The following is a 14,822-nucleotide window of genomic DNA, read 5'->3' on the forward strand; positions in this document are numbered from 1 at the left end:
TTTGAAAATATTTACATAACTAATAGGTTCACTTTCCCCTTTCCCCGAACGATCTAAGTTTTTCATCGTCAAACTATTTTTTTTGCATTTGAATCAGGAACACAGTCCTCAGAATAATCAACAACCGCAGCAAGCAATCATTATTATTATTACTCTTTATTGTACAAATATCACAAATCCTCGACCAACGATCCCCATATCATTTGCTCTTCCGAACGCAAAACAAACAACTCACTGTCATCGACTGAATCCGGACGCTCGTCTGCCGCTCCAGAAGGTCCTTCTTCACACCACGGAACTTAGTCCTAGTTAGTGTCCCGTTCATCGTCACCGACAGTCACTGAACCACCCACTCTAAGAACTATGGACTAAAGAGAAATTCCCAACGTCCTCTTATCACGGGTCACGGGCAAGCCGAACAATATAGTGCATATTGGAGCGAATAAAGTCACAACACTTAAGCACAGCACTCGGAAGAGTTCATAATGAGCGAAAGGGAATGTGAGAGTGAGCGCAGACCGGGAGGAATTATTTCAGGTGGGTGGTTGGCGCTGCACTGTCTTGAGACCGGGACAGCAGTCGTACTCCGCCAGAATCTATTTTTGCAGGCGCCGCTCTAACCAGCCAGTGCGAACTCGACTCAATAAAAAAAGTTTACTCCCATTGATACGTCTTACCTCATTTTATGTTTGCAGTTTTCACATTTTGAATGCAGCGTTTGTCGAGGAATAGGTAGATAACATTATATCTGGAGTTTTTTGGACTTTCTTGGAGCCGTAAAGCTGAATTGTTTAATAAGATGTAGTGCTTGTGGTAGGTTTATCATTTCCCAACTCCCAATGTCATAAGAACGATAAAATTTCAATGCTAAATTAAATCTAACTCGATAGGCCAATAAATCCATCCCCTGACGTAAAAGTTTGATAATAAAGTTCCAAATGTCTATGCTAATGGATAGTTTAGGATTTACGATCCACTCGAATTCAATGTAGCCAAAAGAAATTGTTTAGCACGAGATTAACTGCAATTTGCAGGTTCATTTAAGATTCCATCCACTGACTTCCTGATTTTTTCAAAGTTAAATAAATCATCATCAGTACCATTTAATATGAGACACAGGAGCATCATCAATTTATCATAATCACGCTCAATGAAGTCACATCGATTCAAACAATTAATAAAATAATCCTACGCGCAATCACGACAATAGTTTTTCTGGTCACATAAAATTTGCATAATAAAATCAATAAACCACAACCACTACCTATACGAGTATACGAATGATTCAATACTTTAGTTACCATAAAATATTATTCTTATTCCCTATGCTTCATATTTCTCTTCAGTACATAATCAGAATATTTAAAAAATACCTCCATATCGCACGTGCCATCGTGTACTAATCTCAGCTTGTAACGATTAAACATTTTTTTATTAGTTTTATGCTTGTTAACAGGAGCCAAAGCTCGGCGGTTTGAGATTGTTTATTTTAATACCGATTACGTAAACAACACTCAAACGGAAACTTCTGATATAGAGTACCATGACGGTACTTACAAGCATGATTTTATAGTAAAATTACTAACTAACACAAGTCAAGCACCTCTTAAATCTTTAGAGTGCTATTGAATATGTTAGAGAAGGTACAGATAGCAAGAGTGGATTTAGTCATGTAATTAACGACTGCTGAAAGGAACTTACCCGTTTGATCTTACTGAATAAAGGGTAACTACAAGAAATAGATTTTAGAACCGAGATAAAGAATCGAAAGCAATAAAACACTCAATACGTGTAAAATCCTCACTTTATGCAATTTGATAAAAAAAAATAAAGCTATGTAGTAAGTACAGACTTTGTTAATAAAACCTATTAAAGCTCTAACCGCAATTAAACATAAATTTGTAATCAAGTGTTACTGCAAGTGTATCACTTCATAGCTGTGATATCAAGGCTAGGGGTGATTGCTCTGGAATAGCCTAGACATTACATTTATAGACGAGAGCTGCAGTCGACAGCTATTTAGTAGAATCGACGCAACCCTGACAAAGGAGTTGACGAAATAGAACGGAGAAATTAAGAAAAGTAAGTGGCATATTGCCAAGACGTAGTGTGACGGAACTCCAATGTTAGTTGTTGCCTTGTTGCCATTTGAGTTATGGCCTTGAATCTTACTGAGTACTTAGGTACTTACCAAAGAAAATAGAGTAGGTAGTTAGTAGATATATTATGGTAAATTGGTAAGTATTTTCTATGTCTTCTTCCATGTTTCAAGCTACTAGTAGATGGGTAGCCAATAATAAATAGTGCCCGAGTCAAAAATAAATAAATAAGAACTAGTTAGTTTGGAATATTTAGGTATACATGAGTAGATCACGGATTAAACAATTTAAACATGTCACGCAATAGTACATTGTTCTGCAGATAACCAATAATAAACCTACAATTCAATTCGACAACAATAGATACAAGTAGTTGTTACAGAAGTACCTACCTACATACAAAATACTATCTACCAAGTGAAATATATCTCACTTGCAATACGTCAATGATAACATTATTGGCTTTAAATCATAATTCAAACTCAATCTTAAAACATTCGCAGATTTAGAATTCGCATTCAATGGAGATGGATTTAAGAAATTTAGTTCCATAACCAGCATCGATCATTGCATCAAAATGGTAATAAACGATTCACTATGCACTGAAACTCCTTTTGGACGAGTGCCCAGTGAAATGAAAATGCAACGGGGCGATGTTAAAACAACAAAATATTTAGGATACGCGACCCACATTCAAAAATACGTGACAGTAACCCAATGTCTAGTTCAACGTGTGGTGAAACCGTTAAAACATACAGAAATAAAATAACACGCTTATAAACGTTTTAAAAATATAACATTGCAACATAACAGATGGGCCCTTCTTCTAATGGAATCGGATTATGAGACGATGAAAAGGTTATGGCTGTTTCAATTGGGATAAAAGTTTCTGTACTATTTGGTATATACTTCAACTAAGCCTTGGGATGTGATTGATTGTTACGTGTTCAATTTCGTTTAGCAATAACCAATAAGGGCAGGCTTTGAAACTACAGAACCCATTTCAACACATACTTATTTACTTAACTAAGTATTATAAAAGAAGAACTAATTGAAGAATAATAATTCTTCAATGCTATAGGCTACTTTTTATCCTGCAACTTCCACAGCAAACCCTTTAAAACTATTCCCCTTATTCATAAAAAAGTTACTGGACGCTTTAGCTTTACAATTTGATAATATAATTATATTTTTTTGTGAATAAGGGGGCAACTCTACAAGTCTATACTAAAATAAACAAAAGAAAACTCACATTCCACCCAACAGCTTCCGCATAGAGGTCTATCTTATCTGGATCCTCCGGCTCAGAGTCAGTATCTAGCAGGGTTTCATTCCCGCTGTCGGAGTCTCTGGCCGGGCCTGGAGCCTCTCCCTGCAGGTCCACATCCACCCTCTTCTCTCCATCTTGTTCTTCATTCTCTATAAACGGGGCGAGTGGTGTGGATTCTTCGAGCTCAGCCTTACGCGACGCTTGGCGCAGGATCGAACCGAAGCGCTCGAAGAAACTGTCGTCTACTTCTTGTATTCTGTAAAGAATGATGGTTGGGTTTATTTGCTGAAAGTGGGCTAATATGGTAAGTAGGAAGGTTTTATGTTTATGGGCAACTTACCTAATGATCGGAGATGCGGAAATGTGTGTTGGAAAAGTTTATGTAAGGGAAAGAAATTCAAAATACGTAAATTGAATTACAGTATAGTTTATTTTTTTAACAAAACACAATAACAACCTATATATAAATGCTGTAAATTCGATAACATAAATAACGTAAGTATAGATAAAAACAATTAAAATGCTTGTACTTTACAAATACAAAAAAAAATATGACAACTTAAAGTGTAAAGCAGTTTAAAAATATAATTTAGACGACATTTTTACTGTAACCAAACACTTATTTTACAGAATGTAATTTTTATGATCCTACATTATTATACCATTAACTTTATAGTTACAATAGTGGAAGACTGGGAATGCTTTTTGTACTGATCACTAGTTTTTTTCTTAACTAATATTAATTAACTATTATAGTATTATAGGAACTTAAGAAAGAAAATTACACAATAATATGGCAACAAAGACATCAGACAGCAATAATTAATATCTTTTCTTAAATTACACATTTACTTATCTAATTCAGATATGAGAGTGTATTTTAAATCAGTATATTCTTCAGCTCCATGCTTGCCACCCTCGCGGCCGATGCCCGACTCCTTCACTCCACCAAATGGAGCCTCCGAGGTGGATAGGATACCATCATTGATAGCCACCATTCCAAACTTCAATTTCTGTGACATCCGGAATGCCTGGCTCAAGTCCTTGGTGAAAAGGTAAGATGCCAAGCCACTTCTAGTGCTGTTGGATATTTTCAATGCTTCTTCCTCACTTGTAATCTTAATACAGGAGACTACAGGGCCAAAGATCTCTTCATTGTACACTTGCATATCTGGACTGACATCCACTAGCAGGGTGGATTCATAAAACTTGTTGCCAATGTCTGAGGCAAACTTCCCCCCAATGAGTGCTTTAGCACCCTTAGAAATAGCATCATCCACCATTGATGATACTTTCTTAGCCTGCATGTCATTGACCAGAGGTCCACAAGTGACTCCCTCTTTTGTACCATCACCCATGATGCATTTCTTGTTGATTCTTTCCAAAAATCCTCTGACAAAGTCATTATAAACTTCTTCATGAATAAGGAACCTGTTGGCAGCAATACATGCTTGGCCATTGTTTCTGAACTTGGCATTCATGGCATGATCCAAGGCATTGTTAAGGTCAGCACTCGGCATCACTATGAATGGTGCATTACCACCCAGCTCGAGGGATACTCTCTTGACTCCTTTAGCTGCCATCCCATACAGAATCTTACCAACATGAGTTGACCCTGTAAAAGATATGCAGCTAACAATATCATCTTCACAAAGTACCTTTCCGACAGCAGAGGCATTCTTCCTGCTGGTGGTCACCACATTGATGACACCTTTAGGCACTCCAGCCTGGTCGGCCAGCTCCGCAGCTGCTAATGCGGCCAGGGGAGTGTCTTCCGAGGGCTTGATCACACAAGTGCATCCAGCAGCCATAAGGGCAGCTACTTTTCTAGTAATCATTGCAAATGGGAAGTTCCATGGTGTGATTACTGACACCACACCGACTGGCTCCCGTGTCACTAGAACTTGCTTGTTTGGCCACGGGCTTGGGATTATCTCTCCATTTAGATGTCTGGCAGTATCAGCAAACCACTCTAAGAATGAGTTTCCATAGGCAATCTCTCCCTTGGCCTCTGCTAATGGTTTTCCTGACTCAGCTGTGACTATTTCGGCCAGGTTGACGGAATTTTCTTGACACAGTTGGAACCACTTCCTGAGAATGCTGGCTCTTTCCTTAGCCGTGGTGTTGCGCCATGTTTCAAAGGCCTTTGATGCAGCTTCTAGAGCATCCTTGGCGTCTTTAGCTTCCATGTCTGGAACTTTGGTAATTTCGGCATCGTTCGCGGGGTTCGTTACAGCGAACACTGATTGGTTGGATGCAGACACCCATCTGCCGTCCACGTATGCCTGACACTTCAGTAAATGCATTTTTCTTATACCAGTCACTAACACCTTATACTTGTGTGTCAATCCGGCACGTAATAGATCCATCATGTAATTACGTTTTCCCCAGCCGGTGCTATCGTTATCACAAAACGACAGTCAATTTGCAGTCAAGGCAATCTAAATGGGTAGCAAGTATTTCAATAGCAAATTATACAATTGAATTGATAACGATTCACTGCTTTTGATAACGATTACACACTTAACTAAAATTAAGACTTCGTGTATTTGCTGAGTTAGATTGGAATATAAACACAAAATTCACAAAAACATGAATTTGATTGAGTGGAGTTGGAGTGGAGCTAATGACGTGACTGACTGACACTGACAGTGACAGTGCGCATGACATATTGACAACTTGTATATCTGTCAGATGTACGTCAAACATCCACACAGAATAACCTACACCCGCTGAGGATTGCATACGATTCTATGCGCTATTGCTATTGGTATAAAGAATATAATGGCTCGGCATATTTTGTGTTATACGTTCCTTTCTACGAAAAACATTCATTTTAAAATACATAAGATTGTAACTAAATGAAATCGATTTATTAAATAAAACAGAATAAAATTTGATCTACGACTAATAAACCTAAACTAAAATAGTACCTATAAATATTAAAATATTATAAAACTACCTAACTACCTACCTTAATAGATAAAAAATATTTTCTAGGTCACCGCCGTCGTTTGGCAAGGTTCCCAAGAGGCTGGCCGCATTACCCCGCTGAATGGCGAGGCTTATCCTTTCTATTGTTTTTTTTTCCAAGCTATAATTATTTACAAATAAGTGGAATTATGATAAGTATAGGTTATTGAATACGTCACTACATCCTTACAACTTAACTTAACTAAATTCCTAAACGCCTGTACAGTTCTAGCACGCACATTATTCAAAAGTTTCAAAACTGAGTGTTCGTAAAATATTAGATTTCAGGCGCTGCCTGTTAAGCCTGTTTCTAATAACGTTATAAATATAAATATTCGTTATTATAAGATTCTTTGGGTGACCTAACTACGATCTATTATAAAAAATAAATAAGTAGGTAAGCACTCAGTAAGTACTTAACTATTTTTATACTTAGCTAATGCCCGTTTTCACCAAGACATCCTAAACAGTCATATTACTAAAAGTTTCTTAAGCTAAGAGACTTCTTAAATGCACTCCCTACGTAAATTCATTTTCACCAAGCTAAGAGCTCCCTAGCAATCCGTCACCTAAATACTAGTGATGTTTTTTACCGATTCAATTTCATTCATTCATTTTGCTGTCAACATTGGCTGTTAGTCAATTGTCTATGCTTTTAAAAGTATAATATTTGTTGACATCGCCTTATTTATTACGTTTTGTTTGTAAATAAAAAAACGGAAATTGTAAAGAAGAAAGAAAAGAGAAGAAGTATAATTTAATAAAGTGCAGGAAGCAATGGCGGAAAATAGAAAACGCGGATAATTATTATTTTCTTGAAACTTGACTATTTTGAAGAAATCCACCTTTGCTTTGCTCTGTTCTGCTAGGAAACGGAACTTGAAGAAGAAGTGGCAGAGCGCAATATCATTAGCAACTGATTCATTGGTGGAACAGAGTGTTGACGAGTGTAATAAAATAATATGTTTTAATTTAAATTAAATACATATTTTCACATAAATAACAATGGTATTATTAATCCTGGAACTCAATATTTGAGTACCTAGTAAGGAGGAAAAGGACACTTTCTTTACTTAATCTGGACCTTCGAAAAAAGTTCAAGTATCCAAGATGTTACTCCATATTTTTTTTTTGTAAAATGCTATCTCTCGACATCTTTCACGTAATTACATGGTCGAATACACGATCTGTAATTAATTCTATAGCCTCAATAGCATCAATATATCTAATTTTGAGTGGCTAGAAGTATATTTGCAAACAAAAAAACTGTCACTTATCTTTAAGAGGCCGAAATTGCACCTCCTAAATTTAGGAAGTCCCTAACGGATTTAAATGACAGTTTGTCAGTGGTGAAAACCATTCTACGCTTAGGAGATCCTTAAAATGAGTTAAAAGTTTCCTAAAATTTAGGATGTCTTGGTGAAAACGGGCATTAAGTATATTATCCTAAGTACGCATACGTCACTAAGCAATAGGTACCTAGGTCGTAACGATTGTCGTCGTTAGGTGGGTCTTGGGTATTATCCGTCAATAAAGTCCTAAAAACCCCAGAGATCGACGTCATCGGGTTACAATACGTGAATCCCATAATATCTCTTATCAACATCGTCTACGTAGAAGATGAGAAGAATCTCTAACCTAGTTACCTAAGTCATTCATTGGTTATTTAAAACATCTTACTTGTTTTCACGATGCTGATCTACTTCGGATTTCTGCCGCTGTAACTGCTCATAAAATCCTTTCCACATTGATTCTTCATCCATTCTGCCGGTTTTATTTTGCTTATTCACACGGAACGACTTGCTTCACTCAAAGAAGTGGCCGAATCGGTTAAGCCGCCTTCTTGACTGTGCCGGCAACGTTACCATAACAATCCTGAGATGCAAGACCACTGATTCACGAGCACAAAACCCGCGATGACGCAAACTCCGCAAGTAAAACGAATTTCTTATCGGAATAATCTTCCAGTTATACTGTTGCTACTCTGAACTTTATCCCAATTAAACTTGACACTCGCACTGACTCTTAACCGAAGATCAGACACTTGTTGGTTAGAAAACTCGTGTTATGTTAACCCCGGAAGTATGTCGCGGTACCGTTTGTTTTGATACAGTCAGATCGACTGGTTCGGTCGCACTGACGTAATACCGACAGAGATGGAAGAAGCGAGCTCCGCGCAGTACGCCTCATGCCATGCCACTGGCTTGCCAACTGGCCCGCACTCTATAGCACACGCGGTTTTGTTAATGCAACACAATCAAATAGGTAAACAAAGGACAGTCACACGTCGTGTAGCACATTACCTATGCAATTTGGAATAAGTACTCGTAACTACATTATACAAATATGCCCAGCACCTATAGGTATAAAGACACAGTTACCGTGCTGCAATAATTAGAAGAATAATTTATGTTAATAACTTGACTATTACCCCAAATATTCACAATTGGTCTAGATCAGGAAGTTAGTAATGAATTCGAATTGAAGTGGCGACGCGACGTATGCGCTATTCCTACAATACACTGAATGCGCATTGTGACGATATGCAATGCATGTTGCCTTTAAGGGAATCAGTCAATTAATCAGCCCACTCATTAATCTAGGTCGGGTTTCTTTATTCGTCATAGGTACCTAAATCTAAAGAAAAACAAAATAGTTAAGTCTTCAAAACTTGGTTAATATTTTAGAAAGACTTGAGGATAATTCTAGAACCTCTCTTATAAATGGCATTGAATAAAATAATTAATGTCAGACCATCCTCTAATCACCCACTGCTGGAAATAGGACTTTACAAAAAGATTGTGCTCGGCTCACCAGATTCATGCTACCGGTTACCTAACTACCTGTCTAAGGTCGTTGGATTTGCGGGCTGGAGGGCTTCCCACGCCACGTTTGTCTGTTCGTGGTCTCCGCAGCTTCGTCTCATATTGCTATAACTTTAAACATTGATGCATTGCATAAAAATGAATCATCGCATTATTATATAGCAGTGGCATCCTACTCCTACTAACCAGTCGTAGGTAAAGTTGATGATGAAGTTAGTGATGCTGATGACACATTTAGGTACTTGTGACAAATCGGTACGCACGCAGGTAACTTTGAAAAGTTTCAGAGTCGATTTTCACTTTTTTTCAATACGGAATCGTCCTTATATAGCTTATGTTTATTTTTAAAGTTTCAGTGGTCGTTACTGATCATTGTAAAAACATTTCGTAGGTACTCAGGATGTGACGTAAAAGGTAAACAACCTTTTCTTTTTTCGGTCTGTTGTAAAAAAAACAGTTCTTAATTAAACAAAAAAAGGTAAGTTCCTGTTGAGTTAGATGTAGGTACTATAAATGGGTGGTCAACTTGACGAAACAACTTCCTTAGTCCAAGGCCGCTATGATGTGACTGGGGTTCATGGGCTTTCGTGTCAATGTAAAATTGTAACGAACGTAAATCTGCAAGGTTATTTGAAATTATGATTATATAGAACATGATCACATAAATCTACATGTAGGTATAGCCGCGGCTTGTATAAAATCTAGTACCTAGCTATAATTATTCCATTATAATTTTAGACGATACGGCGGTTATCAATATGCAAACAGTTACATCACTGAAACTGTGATGTGAATGTTCAACTGTTCATCAGTACCTCAACTGACGGAGATATGTCATACGTAGCAAAGAATAACGTAAAGCCTTGTAAACGTATGTATCGTTAGATAGCCGAATGTGTCCCGTACTATACTGTAAAATTAATCATCATATGTACATTATTATGTGCATGGCCTCATTTTAAGGATTAATGTATTTGTATACGCAATGTTTAGGTGTATAAAAAACAAACTTACGTACTTAGGTATGTAGGTATTTTACTACGTCATTTCCTACTATAAGATAAAACATGTAACAAAAACTTTAAAGATGCTAGGCTAAAGCTACTGAAGAATTTTATTATGTTATGATGAGTTCGGATTCTATCCATTTCCAACGCTCGATCAAAAAAGGCGACCCAGAATGGAACCTCGTGAATTTGAGCATGAAAAACCTGCGTACTAGAACCATAGTCTATACCAAGTGTAAATAAACAATAAAAATAATATATCTTCTCATGTGAAGAGCTGAACAAAAACTCACTTTTTACAGCAGCATCGTGAGCTGCCGAATGTTTCAGTTTCCTGAAGCTTCTTATAAGCCACCGTCCAGGCACTTTTACGAACTTCTGAATACTTCATTTTAATCACTTTAATCAGCGTAACTTTGTAAATTCTTTGTATTTTCCAGGATCCGCAGGACACAGAGAACTAGCTGTATTCCTTAAAAAGTTAATGGGACTTTCACAGCACAAGCACACTTACTTCTTACACCGACACCGGCCGGTGGCTTCGACTTCCTTTTCCCCGCTGCAACAACATTTCCCACTACCAAGTATTTCTTGTTCTCTCAGTTTTCTATACACAAACATCCACGGGTCACTCTGAATTTTCTTATTCATTTTTTCAAACAAAAAATACAGTAGCTGAACACTTTAGCACAAGATGCTATATACTAAACAAATGAATAAATTATGTTGTAAACCTATTTCCTTCAAACTTATCTTGGTGTAAAAAGTCTTATGTAAATTGTTTTTCGAGATAGTTAAATAATAATATCACGTGAAGAGTTCATGAAGGTTTCACGATTTCAGGTCACCTACGGAGGCATTCGCGGCAAAACTGAGCGGCGTCGCGGGTTGACCGTGCCTTTATTGTCTTGGGAACCTTTTTTTCTATGGTTCCCCCGGCTCAGTCGGCGTAAGACCTTTTTGCGTGACTATTGTTAGAGTTCCTTGCATAGAGGATGTCAAGGCATGTAAGAGTTCAGTGAACTACTATAAAATTCGCAATTACGCAACGTATTTTATAACTTTAGTTACTTTTCCAAAATATTGCCGCATGATTTAAAAACAAACATTTTAATTGAAGTTTTATGTTTAGCTACATTGTTTATTAGTTAATAGTGCAATTTATAATCTGCCCAAGTATTTGATTTTCCATGAATTATAAATTAAAGATACTGAACCACATGAGAGTATTAAATGGATTAATGAATAGCATCCAAGTAATTAATTGTGTAACTCGTAACAAAGAAGGAAAAACCAACTTTAAATACAATATCATAATTAGTTCAACCTGACTAAATTCAGAACAGGAGTTTGTTATGGTATAAAATTTGCTACGATGGCTAGAATACCAATAAAAATATTTAATAATAAATGTTTTAGGCCCTAACCAGCCAGCCAGCACCAAAAGTGCTTTACATATAATCTACACGGATGGAATAACTCCAGTAAGAAGCACTTTTAGTATTCTTAGGTACCTAAATAATGTTTTGTAAAGGAGTTTCCCTCACATAAATGGTATCTAATTAATTCTTATGACAGGTAGGTCCTTATAGTTATAATTATTTCAGTGAGACAAAGAGATGTCTTAAAAATTATCTCCGACGCTCCTATTATCCGATGTTACCTTGTTAATTACATAATAGGTTGTAATCATGTTAACATAGGTCATGCCGTGAGAAATCGAGCCCAGGTACCTACACTACATATAACCTTAAACTTTTTTTAACCTGTTGTGCCCCACTGCTTTATATAGTTTTTCCCTGGGTCTTCCACCTATCCCTTACATGGGCCTCCTCACTCCAGTCCCCAAAAATGCCTTAGTTATACAAATAATATCAGTTCTGATTGACACAAGTCTCTACGAAAATATAATGTTTTTTTTCATACAAAAGAATTCAACGAAAGCAAGTTCCCAAAACAGGTAGCGCAGAATGTATTTTTAGGTCGCTACACAAAAGATCATTTAAAAAAAATAAAAATCTATGCAAGTAGTTAATTATACATATATTTTATATCTATACCTACCTAATTTTAAACTAATTAATATTTTATGTCTATAATTAACAATAATTTGTGTATAAAATACGTATAATGACAATTGCCATTTATAGAGGTCATAGGCTGACATTAAAAGGATAACGGGCAAAACTGTATGGGATACGCCTTACCCACCGATCAATTACGACCAGATGTTTGTTGTTAAATTTCTTATTACTTAGTTTAGTTTTAATTTCCTATTACTATGGGGGCTAGTCTCAATTCATTGTGGGGAAAATGATATGTAGGTACTGGCCATATGTTGTAGGTGTACGACGCGTCATACTAACTAAAGCTCAGCCTATACGAGTTAAACTTGGAGTGCGCCTGACACTTCATTATAGCATCTGCCTCCTAATTTAATAAACCTATAATTATCATATAAGGAACTATACCATTTTCCCCACAATGAATTGAGATTGGCCCCCATAGTAATAAGAATAGAACAGAATATATATATTTTTTTTATTAGACGTAAAAGAATTATAAATTATATAAATAAATAACATAATTATATTAAAAAACTCTATCTTTCTAAAACACTCTATCTACATCTAAAACACTAAGAGCGGTGGTAGCTCAGTCGGGTGAGCGCCCGCTTCTCACGCAAGAGATGCGGGTTCGAATCCCGGCGCTGACATGTACCAATGAGTTCTTTTAACTTAAGTACAATGTATACCATCGCTCTTACGGTGAAGGAAAACATCGTGAGGAAACCTGCATATCGTGATTTAGCACATCTAGATATGTGAACCCACCAACCCGCAGTGGACCAGCGTGGTGGGAAATGGTCCAAGCTTAGGAAGGCAGTTTAGACCTTGGGGATATGCACAAAGGTTCCACTCGAGAGAGCCAGGTGCAGGAACTGACACCCCCACAGAGAATAGAATAGAATAGAATGGATCTAAAACACTACACATAAGTATAGTTTAATACAGAGTTACTTTACAAAGTACGTCATTTATATGTAATCTTTATCATTATCTGATGGTGATGGCGCGGCAGCGGCGCTACGCATTATGCTATAAGTAGTTATATTTTTCATTCCATTGTTTTCCAATCGCTTTATATACCTTGTTTACTATGATGTATTTCTGTATGAATGTGCCAAACATCCTAACGCCTAGATACCTAATCAAGACATACGACTGGACCTAAATATTTCCAGATTTCTAATTGACCGACCCTTTAAGGTAACCTAATCAACCCACTGAAATTATAGTTAGGTGTTTTATGTGCTGATTAATTCAAACAAAAGTAATAATTTGTACTTTTAATCATTTATTTATCATTTTCTATAAACATTATTAGTAGGTAACACATGTTTTGAATTATAAACGTAATAAGTAATAATAAATATTTACAAAATAAGTAACTATTAATAATTATGTGTGCTAAAATCACAGTTACACAAAATATCTTTACAATGAAATATGTATAAAATCCTTTTTATAAAATCCGTTTGCTGTTTATAAAATTATAATTACTTCGCAGTAGCCCTTGATTATCAAATGTATTAATTACAATACATTGTTATCGATAACCGTTTATTTCAGGCTAAAACAATGAGAAGGGTAAACTACCTCTCTCTGTTACTGAGGTCAAACTTAGGCTAGTTTAGTCAACATATTTCTTAAATTTAAGTGATAATCACTTTATATGCAATCAATTAAGAAATCCATAAACATTTTCTGTCGACTGTACTTTGCGATAAGAAAAAAAATACAAACAAAAATGAACCTTATCGAAATTATGAAATTCGGGTCGAGTTTGGCCGGGTCGAGTGTGGAATGGGGCGAGTCTGGCTGGACCCATCAAATCAAATAGGTATCTTTGCTGCATAAGGCTTTATTTTCATCACAGCTTTTTACAGAGTCAGTAAAATTCAATTGCAAAAATATCTCATTACAAATACCTACTTAATTAAATTTCAAGAAGGTACAAAAAAACGATTTTACTTTGTCACGTCTTTGTCGAAAGCTGATAGGGTACGTTAATCTCAGGACTCGCTGAATTAAAGAGAAAGATATTAATATGTACTTATGTTTACTTATTATTTATATATTTTTATACTTACCTAGCTACATTGTTGAAGAACGAAAGATTATGTTGGTGTATTTACCTATATAATAAAGTCTATGTCCGTTAGTATATAAACCGGGCTATTCACAGGACATAGTTATATTAGCTAATTATATAGGAAATTCCTCTAAAAGTATTTTTTCTGATATTCACATCAAGATTTGCTATGACGTTGCTAGACGTACCTACCTAATTCAATTAGTAAAATCTAAAAAAGGTGCTGAGACTAAAGTAAGCACATCGAAACATGAGTCAATTTTGTGACTGTGATCTAGTTTTTGTAGCCAAAATACCAACCTACAACAACGTAATACATAACATACAAAAACAAACACTCCATAATAATTAGTGCAAATTAAATCTACGTTCAAGAGTTTTTACCAAAAATTTAATCAACGATGACGAAGCGACAGGATACCTAACTTTACTATACCTACTCTATTTCTTTGTCCATTTTCCTGTTATGAAACATTTTCTGTTCAGAAAAACT

General features: G+C 36.1%; 2 protein-coding genes across 9 annotated transcripts in view; both read right to left on the reverse strand.

Annotated features, from left to right (window-relative positions):
* The window catches only part of LOC105392543 (protein unc-13 homolog 4B), a 40,057-nt gene that overhangs the window by 15,955 nt on the left and 9,280 nt on the right, over nt 1–14,822 (reverse strand). For 4 of the 8 annotated variants that reach the window (XM_038113257.2, XM_048629398.1, XM_048629397.1 and 1 more), the window contains exon 3: nt 3,352–3,625. In XM_038113257.2, the coding sequence (XP_037969185.2) occupies nt 3,352–3,625 (274 nt within the window). Of the gene's footprint in view, nt 1–235; nt 757–3,351; nt 3,626–8,022; nt 8,601–10,467; nt 11,065–14,822 lie in introns of those variants that run through there. The other 4 variants (XM_038113260.2, XM_038113261.2, XM_038113262.2 and 1 more) reach the window with 4 other exon arrangements.
* LOC105392542 (glutarate-semialdehyde dehydrogenase) lies at nt 4,121–6,020 on the reverse strand. The gene has a single exon (XM_011564179.3). The coding sequence runs from the start codon at nt 5,739–5,741 to the stop codon at nt 4,218–4,220; it is 1,524 nt and encodes a 507-aa protein (XP_011562481.3). The 5' UTR covers nt 5,742–6,020; the 3' UTR covers nt 4,121–4,217.

Source organism: Plutella xylostella, chromosome 23, assembly GCF_932276165.1.
Source record: "Plutella xylostella chromosome 23, ilPluXylo3.1, whole genome shotgun sequence".
Lineage (NCBI taxonomy): Eukaryota > Metazoa > Arthropoda > Insecta > Lepidoptera > Plutellidae > Plutella > Plutella xylostella.

Coding starts and splice junctions, on each gene's coding strand:
- LOC105392542 (XM_011564179.3), bottom strand. CDS start 5,741: ATGATGGATCTATTACGTGCCGGATTGACACACAAGTATAAGGTGTTA.